The 23,011-nt window shown below is 49.8% G+C and overlaps 1 protein-coding gene across 4 annotated transcripts in view; it reads left to right on the top strand.

The window, feature by feature from the left end:
* Positions 1 to 15,003: 15,003 nt before the first annotated feature.
* Positions 15,004 to 23,011, top strand: part of RBBP6 (RB binding protein 6, ubiquitin ligase) — a 29,193-nt gene continuing 21,185 nt past the window's right edge. For all 4 annotated transcript variants that reach the window (XM_057371208.1, XM_057371206.1, XM_057371207.1 and 1 more), the window contains exons 1-2: positions 15,004 to 15,741; positions 21,662 to 21,761. In XM_057371208.1, the coding sequence (XP_057227191.1) occupies positions 15,576 to 15,741; positions 21,662 to 21,761 (266 nt within the window). In that variant the 5' untranslated portion in view covers positions 15,004 to 15,575. The remainder of the gene's footprint in view (positions 15,742 to 21,661; positions 21,762 to 23,011) is intronic.

Here is a 23,011-nt window from a genome sequence, read left to right as displayed (position 1 = left end):
CCTTCCTTCCTTCCTTCCGTACATTCAGGCCGTGAAAGGACTCAGGAGCAGAATTATTCCAGTGACTGGTAGCAAGTATCCAGCGTTTCGTTCACCTCTAATGTTGCAAGAAAATGAATTATTTCCCTACAGTTGATACACACACAGAGATGACTGTCTGGGCACAGCCGAGGGGGCAATGCRCGACCGTGGTGCTGCGGGAGCGGCTGCGGCCGCGTGCGGGTGGGGTGTGATTCCCTAATGGCTGGGAGATCCATGAGAAAAACAATAAAATTGTCCAGTTTGGCAAGTTCTTGGTGAATAGGTCGCACTGACCCTGCTGTGGGCACTGGAGAGCTGCGCACCGTGGCYGGCAGGGAGGAGGGAGGTCAGGCTGGGACTGCCAGGGAGTGTGTGAGCAGCTTGAGTTTGGTTTTAAACTCTCCTGCTGGAGCAGAGCTCGCCTAAGTGGAGGCAGTTTTGAAGCAGCTGGTCCATGATGATGTGTCACTTGATTGAAAACTTATTTAACCTTCTGACAGAAGTGACAGATTCCCACAGGGTCCCCAGGGGTGACCTGGGGCTGGCGGGGCTCTCGTTTACTCCACTCTCAGCAGAAGGGGAACATTCTGGTRTGTGGTGTGTGAGTCTCAACAGCCTCGCCCTGGGTCTGCTGCCCAAAGCCAGAGCATGGCTGCTCACAGCCTCATCCTTCCTGAGAATAATGGGCAGGCCACTGGGAAACCTGGCACAGAAATCCTCCCTGGAGCTCCACAAACRGCCTCAGCAAGGGCTGTCTATCCCTCGGCACAGGGCTGCAGGCGCGCTCTTCACAGAATCACAGAATGCTTTGGGTTGAAAGGAAACTTAAAGCYCATCTCGTTCCAACCCCCTGCCATGGACARGGACACMTTCCACTRTCCCAGKYTGCTCCAAACCCCGTCCAACCTGGCMYWGGGCACCTCCAGGKAATGGSRCAGCCACAGCTCCYCCGGGCAACCTGTGCCAGGGCCTCCCATCCTCACAGGGAGGATTTTCAACTCCCTCACCCTTACTTGCTACTGTTGCAAARGGGGTTGTTCGAGAAGGCTGATTCAGATGCTAATTAGGCCTCTTAATTGCYATACTTGCTGATTGCATGTGTTAAAAACAGTCAAAGGAGAGTTGCACCCCCATCTTAGGGCAATATTTAAAAACAAAGCAGTGAAAGGGCTGGCGGTGCTAAACACGGGATAGAATGCAGTGGAGGAGCTCGATAGGAAAGGGATCTGCGGTGACCATCTCGAACTACCCGAACGATTGTTTTTGATCGGGGCTGACCAAAAGTTAAACCATGGCCCTAAGGGCACTACCCGAATGCCTCTTGAACCCTGTCAGGCGTGGGGCACCGAGCCCTCTCCAGGTGTGAGCACCCTCGGGGCACAGAAAGGCTGCGGTGCAGAGACGGAGCCGCAGTGCCGGGGCCGTTTGTTTGTGTTTATGGAGGCAGAGCGGGCAGTGATTGAAGGTGTTTACTGCCACGTGTAATATCTTCCCTTTGTACCGATGTCTTTCCCCTGGAAGAGAAAATCAATACCCAGGCTAAATCTGGAGGCTTCAATATTTCTCAGAGAAGTGCAAATCAATATGGATTTCTTAACAAGTTTAATTTCAATACCTGAAAGTGCACATGCTGCCTATTTCCTGACCTTTCCAATCCCCGGGGGAGGAGGATTAAAAAGATTTGTTCAAATTCAACGAATTGAATCAGCAAATGCCCCATTACCTYGTTTTCTTTCTGCCAGACCTTGATAAACAGTATGATAGCCCATTGTCCACGCGTGGCTGCCAGCGCCGTTCGGACGCCAGCCACGCCGACCCGCCGGGCACAGGTCCCCGTGGCAGTGCCCGTAGCCACCTCCATCGTGGGCAGGACAGCCCAGGGTGGTGACAAAGGGGCCAGGTGTCCTGTGCAGATGCACCCGCTCCCCTTCTCCGAGTGCCAGCGGACCCACATCCCACCAGCCAGCCCGATGCTCCCCTTGCTCCCGAGCAGGCTGATTGATGGTGCTGCAGTGCTCTATATTTATCCTACAATGGCTTTGTGCAGCGTTAGATCATCGTGGGAGCACTGTAAACACTGCAAAACGAGCGTGTGGGCTTGACTGGGCAGAGCAGAAGACTTTGAGAGATCCCGTCTGTGCCCTTGGAATGATCCCACGGACAGGAGCAGCAAAGACCATCCATCCCGACCGACAGCACGGGAAAGGTGTAGTGTCAGTGTCAGGTACACTCAGGGTCACTCACAGCTCGCTGCAGGTGGAACCGGACCGGGCACAGTGGGGATGAAGGGTCCCTGAGCGGGGCTGGTCCAGCCCTGCAGACACGGAGGGACCTGGCCACAGCTGGGGGATCTGGAGATGGCTGCAGTCACGGCTGGGGCGCTGGTTTGCCGGTCCCCGCGGGCTGACGCTCCCGTTTGCCTCCCAAGGGAGGGATTTAATTGCTGTGTTGGTGCTGTGATGACAAACCTGGCGGCGAAGCGCTGTCAGCCTGCGGGAGCTGGTGCTGGCACGGAGCCTGCAGAGGGGAAATGGCAGCTGGGTCCTGGCTGCTGCACAGAGCTTTGCTTTTCACCCTTTTTTCCCCAAATTCCACATCTACATCAAGACAAACGCACTGCCCTCTCTGCAGTTTGCTGCAAGGCAAGCTCACTAGTCCCTATTCCTGCAGGCTGTTCCTTTCTCAACATCATCTTTTGTCCTTTMTGCCTTAAATTTTTTGGGGGATTTTTACTTTATGCTGTAGCTCATGAGAGTCTGGGTAAGGCCAAACCATTTATATGGTGTGTTGATTATTTACTTGATGGACAGTAATGGTTTCTGTGGTGCCATTACTATATCTCATCTAAATCCAAGTGCTGAGGTGCTGTAAAGGGCAGCCTTTCACTGGGGGCTGGAATCGCTTCTCCAGCATCGTTATCCTGCACCTCCGTAAATCTCCAGCCGACCACAGCCACTAAAGCTCTCAAAAGTTCCCCAGAAAATTTTCAACAAATAAGACTCTCACATGCTCTTTACCAATAAACTCCTGTCCCTCTGCCRTTAACCTCCCTCCACTCACTAGAGGAGAAAATCCTTTTTCACTACCTGAGRTGGTGTTGGAGAAGGTCAGTGGGAGCTGGGGATGTTTGGGGATGGGAGCTCTGTGCCTGTGGCTGCAGCTCTGGGGCTGCTCCAGAGCTGGGGGAACCCTTACAGGTGCCCTGGGAGCACCATGGGAAACAGCAATGCAGTTAGGAATTAATTAACACGGGTTCTTATTGCCTGCTCCTGGTGTTCTAGTACCCGGAGGGAACCTACAGGAAAGATGGAGTGAGACTTTACCAGAGCATGTAGTGATAGGACAAGGAGGAATGGCTTCAAACTGTCAGAGGGTAGGTTTAGATTAGATTAGGAAAAAACCCTTTCCTGTGAGCAGGGAGAGACCCTGGCACAGGGTGCCCAGAGAAGCTGTGGCTGCCCCTGGATCCCTGGAAGTGTCCAAGGCCAAGTTGGACAGATCTTGGAGCAGCCTGGGATAGTGGAAAGTGTCCCTGCCCATGGCAGAGAGTTGGATGAAGTGCTGCTCCCACTTTGCTGCATTAAAGTTTCAGCTTCTTTAATAACYTGCAGGTCCGCTGGAAAACGGTGACAAGTGGCATCAAGAAGCAACTCGGTAAGTTTATTTTGATAAAATACAATAATTATCGTGCTTAGCAGCTGTTGCTATTTAAAATAAGAAAAAACGGGCCTTGCATTGAAAATGTTTTGTAAACCATGTGCACCAACAATCTGTTCCAATGAAACCAGCCATTATGGAAACGGTATAATAGCAGGAGCTCATTATGGAAAGTTAAATTGCAAATCATATTTTGTTTCAAATGAGCTGGATGAATGCATAATTTGCCTCAAAGAAATAGTTTTGTAGTTCTGATCCTCCTGCCAAGAGCTGAAGCTCTTGGGCTGCAGCTGCCGGGGCGTCCTGATTGTCCATTTCAAACTGCAGGAAGTTTGGGTTTCAAAGGAAGACTTGAAGAGAGAAAAGGGAAAAAAAAAGGCAAGGAATAAAAGGCAGAGCAGTGGGAGCTCTCAGTTGGTTTCCTATGTGAGATTCTGGTGGTGCAGGGTGGGTTTAAAACAAACCAAGGGCCTGTGCAGGGCGGATCATGGATTCCTGTGCTAGAGCCAGACCCCACAGCATGGGCAGAGCTGCGGTGGCAGCCGTGGTGACAGCCGTGCCTGGAAAGGACAGCACGTGTGGTGCCACTCAGGCTGGTGGGGTGGCAGCTGGACACACCCTGCGTGGCATCGGGGGCCACGCCGAGCTCCCCCGTGGCACAGCACCCAGGGGACCCGTGCAGATATTCCCTGAGCTCTGCCGGCTCCGGCTGCAGCTGGGGTGTCACCAGAGTGACACGGGTGACAAATCCCCAGCCCTGTAGGACACGCAGCGGGACCATGGCTGTTGTGGCTGCAGCTCGGGTGGCCCAGTGCTCCTGTTTCATTAACACGTGGTGCCTCATGCACAGAGACCTGACCTACAAGCGGTGGCACGTGAGATGCCACATGAGCAGCTAATGGCATTTCCTGGTCGTGGGGCGACTCTGGGGACTGGCAGTGGTGGCACAGGGGACACGGAGCCACCATGCCACCGTGATGCAGCTGCTGGGATGCAATGGGCAGGCGGCCACACCCGGACCCTCTGCCTTGGGGACCGAGCCCAGAAACTGCCCGGAGCATCACTGCACCCGCTGGGTGGGACACACTGCCCACAAGTGACCCTGGCCCTTTTGGCAGGGTACGTGTCACAGCTGCTGCACTCCAAACACAGGGTCCCTGTGCCAGGGTCACCCCAGCTGTGGTGGCTCTGCAGCACAAAGGATCTGCCCCTCCCCTGCACCCCAGGTTGTCCCTGTGGCTCTCGGGGTCCCTGTGACTGCAGGCACTCTCGGGGTGCTCCAGTGTCCCCMAGCCMCRCTGCTGCATCCAGCCCAGCCCTGAAGCCGTTTCATTAAATATTAAACCCAGCAGCTGCCGGCAGTGTTGGGGGGTGGGTAAAGACAGCGGAGGCAATTTGCAATTAAAATGTGTTTATCTTAAGAAAGAAGTCCGGGAAACTTGTAATTAAAATGTTTATACAAAGGGCAGAATTTCATAGCCTGAACCTTCAGAAATCTTAGTGAAGYAGCAGTGGCATGGGTGAGGATGGCACAGGACAGATGGGAGCCATGGCTCCAGGCAGTGCTGGGCACTCAGCATGGTGGTGGGATGGTGGAGAACCACATCCAGCATGCTGGAGCAGCCCCACGAGCTTTGTAGGATCAAAGCCCTCACCCATGCACTGTGCCCAGAGGGTGCAGGATGGCAGCGGAGGGTGCAGGAGGGCAGAAGTGGGTCCAGGATGGCAGCAGGGGATGCAGGACGGCAGCAGAGGGTGCAGGATGGCAGCAGAGGGTGCAGGAGGGCAGCAGAGGGTGCAGGATGGCAGCAGGGGATGCAGAAAGGCAGCAGAGGGTGCAGGATGGCAGCAGAGGGTGCAGGAGGGCATCAGGGCATGCAGAAGGGCATCAGAGGGTCCAGGACGGCAGCAGGGCATGCAGAAGGGCAGCAGAGGGTGCAGGATGGCAGCAGAGGGTGCAGGACAGCAGCAGAGGGTGCAGGAGGGCAGCAGAGGGTGCAGGACAGCAGCAGAGGGTGCAGGATGGCAGCAGGGGATGCAGAAGGGCAGCAGAGGGTGCAGGATGGCAGCAGGGGATGCAGAAAGGCAGCAGAGGGTGCAGGATGGCAGCAGAGGGTGCAGGAGGGCAGCAGAGGATGCAGGATGGCAGCAGAGGATGCAGAAGGGCAGCAGAGGGTGCAGGATGGCAGTGGATGGTGCAGGATGGCAGCAGGGGATGCAGGACGGCAGCAGAGGGTGCAGCTCCTCCCCTGGTGATGCATGGCTGCATCCCTGCCAGGCACAAGCAGGGTGGCTGGGATGGCTCCTGTCGAGCTGCCCTTTCCCCAGCAGCCCCCAGTTCTCCAGGGGTGTTTCTGTGCCTTTCCAAGCTTATTGTTTCTCCAGTTATGGGAGGTAGGAACTTCCCATGAAGAACAGGTAATATGAAAACATCTCCTGATTTGACAATTGTACAATCACAAACCCAAGTTCCCCTTTTGCCGGGTCCTGCAGCAGCAACGTCTGGGTTGAGAGTCTGAATTTAAATCCTCTTCATATTTATTTCACAGAGATAACAAGRAAAATAAACAGAAGTAGAAGAAGGGCATTGAGCTAGCTCTGGGTGAGTGGAGAAGCCATAAATCACTGTCAGAGTGTGTCCCAGAGGCTCTCACCTCGGGGCTCAAGTGCCTTTTAACCTCTCAGTTCATRGAAACCCTGCACCCAGGGCTGTTGGGCTCCAAAAGAAGCCTTTGGGGCAGTTTTTCTCTGCTGAAATGGACAGAGTGCCCTGCACTGCTGCCCCTGTCCCAGCCAGCCCCTTCAGCAGCCTCAGCTGCAGCCTCTCCTGGCTCTTCTCCCATTCCTTACTGCTGATCCAGGTGGCAGGGAACTCTCTGGAGTGCTGGAGCTGCCCCTGCCCTGGGTTAACTGAGACTGTTAGGATGCCGTGGCATGAAACCCAGAACAGAGAGAATTATATTAAACAACTGTGAAATAAATAATTTATTTCCATATTGTCTGTGTTTTGGATTGAAGGRAAAAGCCCACAACTCCAGCAATTCGACTTTTCCTGCCAAGCCACCAAGTGGCAGGCGGTTCATTAGCTTAGATCATCACTGCTCACAATGTAATCATCTTTAAAATGAATAAAAATGCAAACCCCACTGATCAGAGGTGGCTAAAGCTCTACATGTTCAGCATCCCTGCTCCWGCACCCCTGGGGTGTTCAGTGATCCCTGGTGTGCCCAGCCTGGAGCGTTATGGGGTAAGTGCTTCCTGCCTGGGTGTTGGGGATGTCCCCAAGCTGYCAGACCTGTCCTGGTGTCCCAGCCTTTCCATCTGCCTTCTCCTGCCCTCTCCAGAGAAGCAGCTGGGAATCCAGAGCCTTCCCCTGTAACACAGCAAGGAGCACACGAACGGATGGAGAGCTGAAGGAGCAGACGCTGTCAGGTTTCTGCAGGACCTTCAGAGAAAAAACAAAGAATCCCAAAACAGTTTGGGTTGGAGGAGACTTTAAAGCCYATCCAGGTCCACCCCTGCCAYGGACAGGGACACYTTCCACTATCCCAGGCTGCTCCAAGCCCTGTCCAACCTGSCCTTGGACACTTTCAGGGATCCAGGGCAGCCACAGCCGCTTGGTCAAGAGCATGGGCRGGTGGCACAGGCATGGGGTGAGCTGGGTGCTGGACACTCCCAGTCCCAACAGAACCCACACGAAGCCCACAGGCTGTGCTGAGGATGCCAGAGGAGGTTGTGGTCGTGGGATGAAGAGGAGAGGTCAGCACAGTACCCACGAAGCTGCAAATCTGGCCCTGCCCTGCACCCACACTGAGYTCGTTAGCGCAGCCCATTAAATCTGGTGCTGCAAAGAGGGAAAAGAGCGTGAAATCTKCCTGCAGGGCTGGTCAGAGCCGCTGGACACGGCAGTGGGACAGGCCTCGGAGGGGGCTCTGGCAGCAGCCGCCAGGCTCTGCCGCGGCTTTGTTGAATATTCATCTGTAGGAAATGGTTATTCATGAGCACAATGAAGATTATCGTTCTGAATTCCGAACTGCTCAGCCCAGCTCCCGTTTGATGTGGTGAGGCTCTCGCGGCGCATTTGCATTAGAGAAGGCATTACTACTTTTGATGAGGAGAAGGATTACAGGAGAAATCTGCATAAATTTATTGGTAAATGTCATTTAGCATGTGTCCAAGTGTAATTCATCACAGGGCTGTTGTGCAGCCYGGTGACTCACGCAGGGCTGGGGTTTTTCAATAGACAGATAAATAACCCTTGGGACAAAATTACCTCATTGATCCTAAATCACTGCAGTCGCAGGTGAGCAGAGCCTGCTAAGGACAAGCCCCTCGGGGAATGCCAGTCCCAGGGGGATGAGTGATGGGAAATGCCAGTCCTGGGGCATGTTTGATGCTCTTCTCCTGCCTCCTGAGCCTCAATCAGCCCTGCTCGTGTGCCACCAGCCTGCCCAGCACCACAGTTTTCTCCATCTGTCTCCAGCCTCACTGCTCCCTCCCYGCACAGAAACATGCTTAGAACTTCTCCCAGCTGCTGCTCCAGCTGTCAGGGACATTTCTGTGCTCCTGGCTTCCCTCCAGGAAGCCCCCCCAGGCCTAGCCACTGCCAGAGGCACTGAGGGACCCGCAGCAACCTCCTCGGRAAGGGTTTCCTTGCAAATCACCAGATTTGTGCCCACAGGCCCCTCCAAGGYTCTGTCTGGGTTCATTCCACAGCTGCAGGGGTTGTTGTGTCCTTGATTAACTCTCCCAAGGGATGTGCTCATCCACAGCGGCGCGTCCAGCTGCCTTGGCTGTGATCTCCTCGGATTTCCCTGTGTGATGTTGGCTCTGACAGCGTGAGGACTTCCGGCAGCCGGCATCCGCCACAGCATCTGTGACAAGATCWGAGCTGGTCCTGCCAAACCAGAACATCAGTCCCAGGGCTCGGCTGGATGTCCTTGTTGATCCCTAAAGTCCCAGAGGGGTTYTAGTTGTGATTCCAGCCTGGCAGARGCGAAKGTCACTACAGCAACTTCATGGAATTGATAAACATGATGGCATTTGGTCTCCTGCCCCAAGCCCATCCTGCCAYCTCCCTTGCTCCAGAGGCAGAACATCCCAGGGGTATTGGGAGAACAGCTCTGGGCAGAGATTAGGGAGCTGGCTCTTGAGAAACAGCCAGTCACTGGCTTTTTTTATTGAATTTTCCCCAAATGCAACAAGATACACCCAAACTCCCTGAGCTGGGGAGGAGGGGGTGGACATTTCTCCATCRCCCGCACGTGGTTCAGTGTGCCCGTGACAGTGTCCCTTCCTGGGGAAGCCAGCCTGAGTACTGGCAATTCCAGCCTGCTCCTGACTCCAGCCCTGGCCAGGCTGGRGGCTGAATCTAAACCTCAGCACCCCCAGACCAGGAACATCTCCCAGCTGTGGGATATCCACATCTACAGYGATTTCTGCTTTCAGACATCTTTCCAAGCAAGCAAATGCCTGCTCCATACTGACTGCCTGATATGCCTTATCGTCATGTTAGTAATTAATATTAGCATGGTAGAAAGTGCTAATTTGTGATATATAMTAATTAGAATTCAATTTAATTGATCTCAAACTCTGCATACAAATGTGGCTTTCGCTCCCTGAGTTAGGGAGACCAACAGAGAAGGAGAACATCATCCCTGATGGCAGGGGTGAGGTCAGTACAGCTGGGTGTCCCACCCCGTGGGTGGGTGGAAACTGGGAGAAGAAGAGCAGCATTGCTGGGTGCTGAGCTCCCTGCAGGGGTGGGTTCTGTGGGAATGCTGGTGAGCTGGATCAGGGCAGGCAGCACCCAACGCTCACCTGTGCCTCACTGCAGCAGAGATTAAAGGGGTGAGTCAAGGGGGCTAAAGATAACTCGATTGTGGTCTCAAGTGCCACAGGGGAAGTTTCTGGTGATGGATGGCATGAGCAGYGGTGTAACTGAGAGAGGTTTAAGCTGGGGATAAAACATACATTTTAACAAAGGGAGAAATTAAACTAGGAACAATTTACTCTGACAGATGCASAGAAGGTTTTTAAATGAAGGACACAAATCACACGGGATCTCAGCTCACCCTTGCTGAGGGAGGTATACCAGGCACAGAGGGGTCCTGCTAGTCCTTCTGGGGATGCAGAGTTGTGCCGGGGAAGCGAGGAGACCCCAGTGCCTTGGAGGATAGGAGGAACAGACAGTGTTTTCCCATGGGGTAAAKGGTTCTGGGAAGGCAGGAACCCCTGACCCTGCTGAGCAAGGGTGGCTGAGAGCCCTGGCTCTGGTGACRCTGGCTCCCCAGGTGACACGGGGCTGGCGTGACAAGCCACCCCACAGCGTGTCCTGGAGTGCTCCCACCACAACCTGAGCTCACACGGATTTATTCCCGGTTCTGAAGAGCAGAGGCAGCAGTACCTGCACGGAGAGAGCTGCATGAGGCCCTTATCTCCAAAGGATTAACGGCTGCTGGTGACTCACAACGAAGATGACTCAAAGACAGGCAGGATCCAGGGATAAAGTCAACCATGGTCCCATCACCAGCCAATTCCACAAACTCAGCACCGTCTCCTGAGCGATTAGTGCAGCCACGCAGGGAGCTGCAGAGGAGCAGGGCTCGGCTTTGRCTCTCCCTCTCCTGATCCTCAGCATCTGCATCCGGTGATAGCTGCCGTGCGCAGCCAGCTGGGCATGGCCGGGCTGGGAAGGGAGGGCTCCAAGGGACAGGGAGAAGGGGCCTTTGATCCCTCCAATTAATTCTGATTTGAAATGTATTGAGAAGTTAAGAATGAGGAGAGAAGCTGGGGCTGTTTTGATGTGTGTGAGTGGATGGATGYAGGCAAGAGGCTGCACAGAGTGCGGGATTAGGGAAGCAGGAAAGGTTGGAGGCAAGGACCTTGGGCAGAGGGGCAGAAGAGGRCTGATGGGGATGGACATACTGGTGCTCCCCCAGGAGCTGGTGGCACTGGAACCAGCGCTGGGGCTGCTGAGTGCCTGGTCAGGAGTGGGGCTTCTCTCTGCAGAGGGCTCGGACACCACAGCACAGCCCCAGCTGCTCTGTGCCCGTGAGCGTCACCTTCTTTAGGGCCATCTGAACCAGGGCACTGGGACCCGCCACGTGTGTGGGGCTGGGCTGGACATGAACTGTTACTGATGTCGCTGCTCGATGTGACTCTGTGTWACCAGGGGGACATTTCCTGCCTTTCTGAATGGAAACAATCACCCAAAACAGGCATCAGAGCTTTTTTTAGCTGTAAGGTTGTTCAGCCTGGAGGAGACAAGGCTCCTGGGAGACCTCAGAGCCCCTTCCAGTGCCTAAAGGGACTCCAGGAGAGCTGCAAAGGGACTTTTTACGTGAACATGCAGTAACAGGGCAAGGGGGAATGGTTTCAAACTGTTAGACTAGGTATTAGGAAAAAATTCTTTCCTGGGAGGGTSGGGAGGCCTTGGCACAGGCTGCCCAGAGAAGCTGTGGCTGTCCCTGGATCCCTGGAAGTGTCCAAGACCAGGCTGGACAGGGCTTGGAGCACCTGGGACAGTGGAAGGTGTCCCTGCCCCAGGGCAGGAGCCACCGTCGTCTGTCCCTATCCCGGTGCTCAAATGACCTCTAGTGGCAGGCGGGGACGGGGGCGGCGGGTTCGCTTTCTTTGAAAAAAAAAAAAAATAAAAAAAAAAATCCTGAGCTAAAATAAAAAGCAGATTGCGCCGGGATCCTTCTCTCCCGAGGTAACAATGGTTAGCTCATTTTCTCTTTTCTTACGCCGATCGCTGTAATTAGTGACTATAAATCAAGCAACAAGGTCACCCTGGTGCTCTCACAGCSAGGGCGATCAGGCTGGGAGGTGATGCCCGGCAGTGTCGGTGACGGCGAGATAACGWGCCAGATCTTTCCTGAGCTTCTGGATTCCCGGGAGGAAAGAGAGAGGTTCCCAGCAGCAGCGTAATCCCACTCGGTGACCGCAATTCGGGCACAAGGAGCTGGCAGGAGAAGGGATACTGTGGGGACACTGCTGGAGTTCTCTGGATGGCTTTTAAGGCTTCCCRGACAAATTAGCTCTGATTATCACAGGAGTTACTTTTATTCTGATAATAACTCTTACACTGCTCATGCAGGGCAAAGTTTGTCCTGCGATACCTCTCCTGACTCATTCTGTTATGAGGAATGACCTCTAAACTTCTTGCTGACTCATTGATAGAGTGAATTTTCTTCCCTTAGTACAGAGGCTGTGGTGGGGCTGTCCAGGGTTGGGACCCTCTGAAAACYGGGTCAGCACCTTGCACCAGTCCACAAGGATGTGCAGGGTCAGTGGTGTGCTGGAGGGTGTGAGCAAAGCCAAGGAGGGAGCAGCTCCCAGGACTCGGGGTAATTATAGACGGGGTTTGCTTGTTTGCTTCCTTGCTTGTTTCTTACCCATGACCTAAAAGCAGGTTTCTTGATTTGTTTCCAACACAACTCTTYCAGTTTCTCTCAGTTTTGAAGTCCCTTGAGCCTCAGAGAGCCTGCAAACATTCACGGATTACAATTTGGGAGAACTCTGGAAAAGCACCAGTCACTCTCACTGAAAGCTTGGCTTTATCCAGTGCCTGCCCAGAGCAGGCGGGCGACCTCCAGAGCTGCAGCGGGGACACTGGGCTGGGCCCCAGGGAGCAATGTGGGTATTCCAGCAGAACCGGCCTCGTGTGCCCAGGCTCTGCTGAGCTGGGCTCTCACATCACCCAAGCCCTGAGTGCTGGGGCAAGGCGAGTTCTTCTCTTCTTGCAGAGCACACAGCTCAAGTCACAAAATTTAAAAAGTGGAGTCACTSCTGCTGACAAAACAAACTGCAGAAGGAAATGCAAATCCACGCCTTGCCACCCTGCCAAYCTGCTCGTCCAAGAGACCTGCCTGTGTGGCTGGGAAGGTGTCAGACTTGATTTCTCCTGCTCAGCTTTGAAGTTTTGTTTGTGCCTTTTTGTATTATTCTATTGTACAACGGGGACAATTTTGTGTCAGCCTCAGTTCAAGGCTTGAAACTGAATGTCACAGCCTGAGATTGCCACGGGGCGGGGTTAGATGGGATTTTGGGAAGGAATTGTTCCCTGTGAGGGTGGGGAGGCCCTGGTACAGGTCAACCAGAGCAGCTGTGGCTGTCCCTGGATCCCTGGAAGTGCCCAAGGCAAGGCTGGACAGCGCTTGGAGCAACCTGATCTGGTGGAAGGTGTCCCTGCCCATGGCAGGGGGTAGAAAAGAATGAGTTTTAAGGTATTTTCTGAACCAAATCATCCTATTATTTTATGATTCTACAATTCAAGCACTTGTGTATCTGAGAATTAAAGCAGCAAAGACCAAAGATCAGCCAAAGGTGCTCTGAGCAGCAGAACTCTGCYCAAATAAAAGCTGCATTTGAATCAGTAAAATACTAAATGAGATTAAGTTCCCCACACAGCTCCTAGTAATGCATGATGGTAAAACACCAAAACTCMRTTTTACAGGAAATAATTTCTGYTTATTGCTCTTTTTTTAACTAATGTGYGAGCATGACCTAAAAAAGTGCCAACACATTTTAGGTTGTTTTGCAGAACTTAGAGAAYAGTTTACTCCTGAATGCATTTGAAGCGAAAGAGTTCAAAGTTTCAGAACTAATTTAAAGCTACARAAACAGCCCCACAGGTGTACAGAGAACAACAAGCTCCAATCATCTGGTGTTCAGTGGCTTTCAGAGTAACCCAGCCCCTCTGAAAGCCACGGGGTGCTTCCCTGCCTCATCAGGAAATTCACATCTTGTTTTTTAAAGTTATAATTGTGGGCAGCTGACAACGCTTGATGTGCATTTGCATCGTGTGGGGCAAACAGCCCGGAACAGGCATGTCAGGCCTGTCCTTTGGGTCAGACGGGTTTGTCCAGGGCATGGCAGCATTCCCTGCGTCAGGAGCTGGTGACACATCACAGAGTCACGGAATGGTCCAGCCGTGTCAAATGATACATATGGTCTATATCAAAGTGACAAGGTGCTTATGAGGCCTATTAATTGAAAACTTTCTATAGCCTTTTTATGTTATCAATATAAGAACGTAATAACTTTTTACATATTATTAAAATACAATGTAATCACTTTCAATATATTATCAATGATTGCCTTTTTTATATATTATTATAAATATTTAGTAGTGTATTAGCAATATACAGTGTACCAGCCACACATAATCTAACCAGATGGATTAGTACATAGATACCTGAAATCACCAAGGGGCATAAATCAGAAAAGTTCTGAAGAAAGTAGACAGGTAGACGCTGCAACAAGGAACAGTAGGGAGCACTAATGAGTACTTGGCAGAAACACAGGACAGTCAGCAAAATGATTGGAAATTACGACTTGGAGGACTAGAAAAAACCCATGAACATCACAACTATGCATGCCCTGAAGAGAAATGTGAAAAGTCCACCATGATGAAGAGGATGGGATCTCATTAGAGGGAGACCCCCCGCTACCACTGAATTGAGGATGACACATGCACACTTGTATAACTGTGATTTCATGTATTTCTGTGCCCATGGATGGTGTTGGGTGTATGGTAGGCATATGGTGGGCAGGTGCAGTGGTAATGTTACACCATGCTTACTGTATAAATATATGCTAATTTGAAGCAAAGGCGGGTGGGTTGGGAGGAGAAATCCCCCTCACCTCCAGCGCTGCAATAAACAAATACCTGCTCTATAGACAGTGGTGTGTAGAGTTTTATTTCTAGGCTTTTTTCGGGCATCACCAAAGGAGTTTCCATAGCTCCCGTACCCCGAGCTGAGACCATCGCCAGGTCAGCCCCTTTGGTGTGAAATGTCCCAGGGACAACCAGGGCGGTTCTGCTGGACACAGCAGTGGGGTCACCCACAGGGCTCCGAGATCACAAGCTTATACTAAAATTGTACATGAGTTTAGTCCAAGGCTTCACTCTTTTTATTTGAAAAATTAACTTACCCTTGGATTGATTTCTTTGAGACAGCGGTCTGGCAGATGGTGAGGAAAAAGCTTTCTGTGTAAAGATTTGGGAATTAGAAAATAAATATTTGTGAAGTGACTGTTGTAAGTTTTAATAAATGGGTTGAATGTTAACACCAAGCGCGCAACTTTATAGAGTCCGAGGTTTACCCGCGACATGACTGTAATATGAAATGCGGAGGGCGGTGGTTATTACAGTGTATAACAACAATATTCACCTCAATCGCGTCCTTTCGTTCCCCGCGCCCTCATGACGGGAGCGACGCGCTCCGCTAGGGGGCGCCTGACAGCGGGGGGCGTGGCCGTCGCGCCCACGTGACGTCATGTCACGCGCGGCGCCGGGTCACGTGCGGCGTGGTGGACGCGGCTTTACCTGCGCATGCTCCCGCGGCCCGTGCGGTGTCGGCCGGGAAACCCCTCGGTGCAGCGCTGAGGGCAGGGGCGGCCGCGGGAGCCGCCATCGGGGCCGAGCGGGGCCGAACCGAACCGAGCGGGACCGAGTCTGAAGCGAGCGGGGCCGCGCCGGGCCAAGCGGACCTGAGCCCAAATCGAGAGGGGCCGGGCACAGTCGAGAGGGGCCGGGCAGAGTCGAGCGAGGCCGAGTCCGAGTGGAGGCCGAACCCGAGCCGAGCCCCGAATCGAGCGGGGCCCAGCCCGAACCGAGCGGGGCCGAGCGGGGCTGAGAGCAGGAGCCGGGCGGGCGCGCCGCGCTCGCTGAGGGCCGCGGTCGTTGCGGGGCGGGGGCTGCGGGCTCGCCACGATGGAGACCTGAGGCCTCCTCGGCCCCGAGCCCTGAGGCCGCGGCCCGGCCATGGCGCAGCGCCGCGGGCTCTGAGCGCCGCTCGCCGCCCCAGCGCCGCCGCCCCGGCACCCGTGGGCCCTGCCCGACCCCCGCGGCCCCGCCGCGCCAGAGCGGGCGCCGCCCGCGCCCCGCCATGTCGTGCGTGCATTACAAGTTCTCCTCCAAGCTCAACTATGACACGGTCACCTTCGACGGGCTCCACATCTCCCTGAGCGACCTCAAGCGCCAGATCATGGGCCGGGAGAAGCTGAAGGCGGCCGACTGCGACCTGCAGATCACCAACGCGCAGACCAAAGAAGGTGCGTGGGGTTCGGGGACAGCGGTGCTGCGGTGATGGAGCTGTAGCTGCTGTGGGCTCGGRGCTGTTTCTTTGTAGCTGCTGCTCTCAGAACACGGTACGAGCTGTTCTGTGTGCGGAGCGCAGTTTCGTGTGCGACGGTGCTACAAAAGTTTTGGTTTCCTGGAGTTGTAGGTAAAATGCGGTGGGGAGGATRTCTTGCCATAACAAACGTGTCAGTTTTCTTTGAAATCTGCCAGAGAATTGTAAAGGTGATAGAAATAGAACACATGGCTAATTTGAATGGGAAAAAAAAAAGTGGGTTTGGTGACTGAACTTTGTCTTCAACTTCTTTTTGTTCCCGGTCATCGAAGGTGCTTTCCATCTTTTTTTATTCGYATTTCATTGCAAGCAAGTGCCCTTTTGCAGTAATTGCTTAGAAGCAACAATTCGTATGGAGTATCAGTGAGTTACAATTTATTCAGACCTTTAAATAAAGCCTCTTGCACAGTCAGCGTTCTCGGTATCAAAATTACTCTTGGGAATTCCTGGGTAATGTCAGTTTTCCAGACAAAAGACACAGTAATTCGGATACAGTTCAGCATCATTTCATCATTCTTGTCTAATTTATTTTTTTTTCTTCCTGGCACTTAGTGTTTGCAGTAACAGGGCAGTGCTGAAGTTTTATGGCAGAACATTTTCACTGAATATATGTTCTTCGGGAAGTCATAAATTCTCTTAATTTTAATAAATAGTGCTTGATTCTGAGATGTGAATATGGGCTTGTGTTAATATAATGCTTCATTTTGCTAATCTGCCATCTTGGTAAGTTTGAATGTGATTAAAGACTTTGAGGTGCGACTTTACATAAATAAAAATAATTGTGTTTTCATTCCTCCAACGTTAAAACTTTTTATTTCCCCCCCGTGGTTCTGTGTCTCAATAGTAATTTCTTTAAAGGATGTCCTGGTGTTTTTTTTCTCTTTCAGTGTTGTGTATTGAAGCTTAAACAGAATGCTTTGTAATTTCAACCCTGCCCTTCAAAGGGGTTCGACTTAAAGCATCTGTTTATCTACAGACATTTAAATTATTTCCAGGAGAGTGTGAAGAGGCTTCGGAGCACAGCATTAAGGGTCTTGGGCATGCTGTTGTGTGATATACATAGGTAGAGACACAGTTCTGAAGTCTTGGATGTTTCTAATAGTACTGAATAAAGTTGTCAAAAGCTTTTGAGTACCGAGTTTGATTTGCTTTGAGAGCTGTGCCTCAGTAGGGTCCCTGGGTTGTGTCCTGAATTGCTGGGGTGCTTTGGGCTCCCAGMTGTGACTGATGTCAGCCCGGGCTGTGGGGAACAGCCTGAAAAAGCGAGCCTTGGCTGGGAAGCAGCTGTGACAGAGCCCCGTTATGGGGCAGAACAACAAATGCTTTGAAATAAGCCAAACGCATGGATTTTGCTGTAGCAGGTGAATAGGAAGCAAAGTTGTTAGAAGAAAAAAGATGCTCGGAAATGTGATCTTATTAATATTATTGAAGCATCTGTCATACGAGATTGTTACTTTGTTTTCATATGTAACCAGAGTACAGAGAAGGAGAAGTGTTTGCCTCACTAGGAGCTGTTAAATGTAGTGTTGCCTCAACGTGAAGTTAAAAAAGGATTATCCTGGGTCCTTATGGGCAGGTTGTGTTGCACTTWAATCTCTGCAAAATGAGTATAAAATTATAAACATTTAACTATATAAAACACATCATTTAAAATTCTATATTCTATAGAATATATAGAATTCTATATATTCTATTCACTATAGAATTCTATATTCTATAGAACTATTCTATAGTGACACAGATGCTTATTGAAGCTTTCCTAAGGGTGTTTTCCATGTGAAAAGGCAAAAATCCCCCTGTGGATTGCAGAGCATAGCTATGGAATGCATTTTAAAAAAATATATCTGTCAAATATTTGGTTTATATGCACAAATGTGAATTTCAGTTTCTGTTAATCAGATGTAGATGCTTAAATTGACCTGCAGAAATTAAGGTAAAAACTATACCAGAATATTCTGCCTAAGTGGAATGTTAGGAATTCTTACATATGGACATAGGTATTGGGTTTTTATAACTTGGTCCATTCATGAGTCCTGAGTAAATGTTAGAATGGTCTTGGAAAGAACAAAATGAGCCATGAGTGGAGATGTGCCATATGTTCAAATTRTTCCAAGATCCTGCAAGCTTTTATAGTTCAGGAGCCATTACTTTTCTTAATGGAAAGCTAGTAATAGGAGAACTGCTAATATAAGCTGAAAGTAAATCTAAAAAACAGTATCTTAAATTTTGGTGGGAAAAAAGGATATGATAGACTGTGTAAGATTATGGGAATGCAAGTGAGTGAGTAGGACCTGTTTTATAAAGGAGGTTCCTTTTCCATGCTTGCTATCAAGGTATGTTCTATAAAGCCTGCACTCAAGAATAGTTCTTTTAAAATTGCCTCCATTTCGTTGGATCTGGATTTTTTTTTGACCTTTCTTCTATAATAGGTGTTCCYTATTATAGAAGATATTGTGGAAGAGCTGCAAGCTCCAGAACTGAGGTTTCTTGAGTGCTCTTTCCTGCCGTGTGACATTCTGAATCAGAACACTTGGAAAATGTGCCATACTTACYGGGCAAAATACAAAGAAAATAAACCCAAAACTGTGCCTCTGAACTGGTGTGGGGTGGATGAATGGTTTTAAGGCAGAACGGTGCTTGGAGACACTTCAGCCCGATGCTGACACCACACCAGAGCCAAGAGGACCTTAAGGCATGGGGAGGGCGGTGTAATCCGATTAATGATTGGAAGTAGGGTGGATTTGATTGACTCATCCCTTCAGAGCAGTGCAGGGGCTCTTATGGGGCAAAGTGCTGTGTGGTAGCAGTGCAAGTGGAGATTCCCTGGGATGTTTGGCCTCCTKAGCCAGCTTGTTCCAGAAGTGATGATCTGCCTGTTGTAGATGAGATGAATGATGCCTGTACTGGGGGAAGCAGAAAATCCAGCAGGAGTGGCCCGGTCTGTTGCTCAGGAAGTTTCAAGGCTGCTTTCTGAGCCAGCTACAGCARTAGTTTGTCRCAAAKTGAGYATGTGGTGATGTTGAGAACAGAGTTAACAATTCCTGTCTWGGGAGAAAATGTGTTCTAGGGAATTCCCWGTCTTCTGGTGGGGACTGCCTGACATGCTGGCAGGCATTCCAGTTCCTGTGTGCACATCGTTCCCCCAGCATCTTAACAGCTGTTTAGCAAGGCTTTCCCCTGCCCTGTCACACTTAGACTTGCCTTCCAAGGACTCCTTGTGAGTTCTGTACTTCACCTGGGKGAAAAACTTCTCAGAGTGCTCAGAGCTGCCTGAGCAGTGCTGTCAGACAAAACGGTGGATGAAAGCAGGCCAGAAAATAATGTCAGAACCTCTGTCAATAACTTGTTTATAGTATATGTACAACACAAATTATTAAAAATTGCAGAAATTCTTATAATGATAAATTAAAAAGCAGGATTTTAAAATTACACATTCAGTGTGAAGCATAAACCTGGGAGCAAATCTGACTCTTTGCTTTAAGAAGGTTGTGGACTCTGCTGCAGTAGTTGTCAGATTTCTAAGTGTGAGCCAGCAGTCAGGGTAGCTGCTGTTGACTAGTCTGCCTCCATTCATGCCTAGAAATACTTCTTTTTCTGGACTCTTTCAAGCTACTATTTTCTTGTAGGTTAAATAGCACRTTTTAGACTGCTGTGTCTCTTCTGCTTTTGTCTTTAATATCCAAATATTTCTTATTTTTTTTCAGGCATTTTATGTTAGTTGAGTACATACTTTTAATCACAGCTCAGATTGACAAAATTCGGTAGCCACTTCCCGGCCATCACTGGTGGTGGAGCAAGTTAGTGCTATACAAGGGTGAGAATGAACAATGTTGCTGCTTTGAGCTTTTCTGTTGGAGCTCTGCTTGGACAAGTGTGAGTAGTAGCTGTGTGGAGTTAGCCTCACTACTTACCTTGGTTTGTGGAGTCGTGACAAGACRGTGACAGAGCTGTGCAGATCCTGGGAGTTGTGAGGGGTTTGTGAGGGAGTCTGTCAGGGGCTGTTGCTGCCCTTGAGGAGCAGGTGCTTGTTGAGAGATGCCAGTTTAATCTGAAAGCTTTTTTTGTGAAGCCACTGTTGCTTATCCTGTATTTGTGAAATCACAGTCCAGTGATTTGTGATCTGGACCAGAAAGAAAGAAAGAACACTTCTGTTTGACTCTGTTTTACAGGTAGAAACAGCTGCTTTGGGCTTCCAGAAATGCAGCTAGCACCATCTTCCAGGTGCTTGTCTCGCCCTCAGCACTGCTCGAGCTCCTTCTTCAGAAAGTTCCAGTGCCTCTCTCTTGACAGGTGGCTGTGTGAAGAGCAGAGCTCTGGGGCTTGTGTCAGGATGTGACTTCTATGAGAGCTGCTGTTTCTGTCATTGCTAGTCCTTTCACCCAGAGTTTTAAACTACTTTGCAGTCCAGAGGAATCTTGCTGTTTGGTACCCTGGGGGGAAGATCAGGAATTAGTTTCAGCTAAATGATTTCTCWGTTTTGTGAAGAAATGTTCTGTTAGTTGGAAATAGAAGTAAAATTTTAATTTCATGGTTGAAGAGATGTCTTCTGCTAGGTATGTTTTAGTCTAAGAGAGGCTCCTGCTTGTAGGAATAATATACTGAAAAATGGAGCATAAATTGTGAGATACTCTATTTTGTCTGTGATCACTGAGCAAACTCATCCTGACAGAGCTTGACAAGATACACAACAACTCTGGGTTTCAGGCTGGTATTCTGATTCAGTTTGCAAAGGTAAGGGATTGGAATAACTAACACTGCAGGCATGGCGCAAGGAAGGGCTGCTCATGGAGTCTTACAATATTTAGTCATATCTAGCTTGTGTAAGTATAAAAACCATTCTTGTGGAAAGATTTTTTGCATTACTCAAAGTRTGCCTGAGAGCTGGATTTTTGTTAGGGCCTTACGTAAAAGGTCAAGAGGCTTTTCTTTTCAGACAACAAGCATGGTACAGACCAATGCAGAGCAGGGATAACTCCRGGAAAACATGCTGTTTTCCAAAGGCTTTTCAAGGCTGCCTTCAGAAATAWTTTCATTTATGTCTCTCTTCTCTGCAGAAAGTGAATGGAAAGAATTTTTATCCCTTTGGTTAATTCAGACTGGATGGTGGTACCATCCAGTAAAAGGGGGAGGTACTGCTTTAGTTTGAGCCACTTCTGCCCTACTTGTGAAAGCAAGCTTACAACCTCCCCAAGTTTCTGTGCTCCAAACTCTRGTGCTGCCAGTTTCAGTTGCATTTCTCTGTCAGGCCCTGAGCAGCTGCCCCAGCGTGGCTGGGGATGGTGCAGCTCCACGCACAGAGCTTGTGGCTCTGCTGTTCTCCCAGGCCTGAGCACAGCAGCAGAGGGGAGTCARGTGTACTTGACACACTGAAAGTGTTGGTGCAGAGTTTCCCTGCTCTAGCTGATGCCTGGTTTGTTCAGGACAAGCAGTCACAGACTTCAGAATCTGTTTTATGCAGGTGAAACATGACTGTCATTTGTTTTTTTTCCTCCAGAGGTCTCTTGGTTTTGTAGCCAGAGAGAGGCAAAACCAACTTAAAACAGATCAGGGAAGAACCTCATGCATTTTCTGACTTTGCTTCAGTGTCATTTGAAGCCGTTAGGCTCTTGGCACTCAAACTAACTTTAAAAACTGAAAAAGATTTTGCCGCTTGTGTTTGAATATTAAACCTGAAGATTCCTTGGCAAATGCTGTTGATGTGTTGAGAGKATGAAAGCCCAATGTTATGTATAAATTTTTTCTTTTAGATCTGTAAAGAGATTCTCAGAAGTGCTCTGTAATTATCTATTAAATACGTTCTTCCAAATATAATGTCTTTTCTGTRCTGATGTTGTTTCCAGAATACACTGATGATAGTGCCCTGATTCCCAAGAACTCATCGGTGATTGTGAGGAGAATCCCTATTGGAGGAGTTAAAGCTACAAGCAAAACATATGTTATGTAAGTACCCCAAACATTGGCTTCTTTGGGAGGTGTCAGTGTGCCTACCTTGTTACTGATAGCAGTTACAGAGGCACTCGGGTKGTATCTTGTCTGTTAAAGCTGCTGCTGGTGATTGTTGTCATGGGGTAGATTTTAATGTGTCTGTCCCAAAAGAGACTTAGGATTTTGAGATCTGCTGGGACATGGTGTTCAGACACCAACAGTGGTAACTTTTGAGATGATTCTGTTGCGTTTGTTTTGGGGCTTATTTTTCTGAGATTCAAAGCAGATCCTATTTCCTCTATATRGGGAGATTCCTTATTATATGTGTCTGCTTTTTTAATAAAGGCAGGTATGCATTGTAGTGTAAATTTAGCATTTGTTCCCATCTCAGAAGAATCTGATTCTGGGTGTTTGACTATTGCCTGCATTTGTGGGAGATAGGGCAGTATATATCAGGTATTTTTCTGCCTCAGATCTGGGGGGTTGTATAGTAGTTGTAGAGGAAAGACCAAGGGTTTCCRGCTGGTGAACCATGCAAACAAGAAGTTTCATTTCCAAGTGATTCCTGTGTGTTTCCTAAAGATACTATCTGAGGCAAGAAAAAGAGAACCATACCCTAAAAAGTACTGGCTGTTATGTGACTACCATGAAGGAATAGTTAATYCTGTCCAAACTCAAATCTCAAAAGCAGTTTAGCACACTACCAAATGTACTAGTTACCTTTCTGAGTCTGTCTGTACCCAAGCTGGGATCTGTGCTTCAGGTTTTGTTTCTGTATTCCTAAGGTTTACACCTGATCTCTGTCCTCAGTATTGGTTAAAATCAAAGATAACTCAAATGCAATCCTGACTACAGGATTCTTGCTGTACTGGTGTTTTTATACAGTCCAGATATTTAACAGCTACATCAGCTCTGWTGCAATGGGCATGTCTTTCAGCCTCCTTAAAGCCATGGCTCTCCACCACCAGCAGGAGATATTATTAGCTTGTGGTTTTGCCCTGTCTTTCCAATGTTGGTTCTCAGTAAATAAAGTACCCTGAGGAGTTACASCGTGTCTTTAACAAACAATACAGCAACATCCTGGTACCCATGAACCATTTGCAAGCAAAAAACCCTGTATGGATGTGGCTCTGCATGTAACCTGGGGCATGTTACTGCAGGAGTTGGTGCAGTGCTTCCCTCGGGGTTCTGCACCCACAGCACTGTGCCTGTAAACMTGGCCTTGCTTTGGGGGTTCATTTCAGTATGTGCTGAGTGCTGTCCTG

The sequence above is a fragment of the Malurus melanocephalus genome, unplaced genomic scaffold (assembly GCF_030028575.1).
Source record: "Malurus melanocephalus ecotype Western Australia unplaced genomic scaffold, MMel_1.1 scaffold_143, whole genome shotgun sequence".
NCBI lineage: Eukaryota > Metazoa > Chordata > Aves > Passeriformes > Maluridae > Malurus > Malurus melanocephalus.
This window is presented reverse-complemented; position numbering and strand designations above follow the sequence as displayed.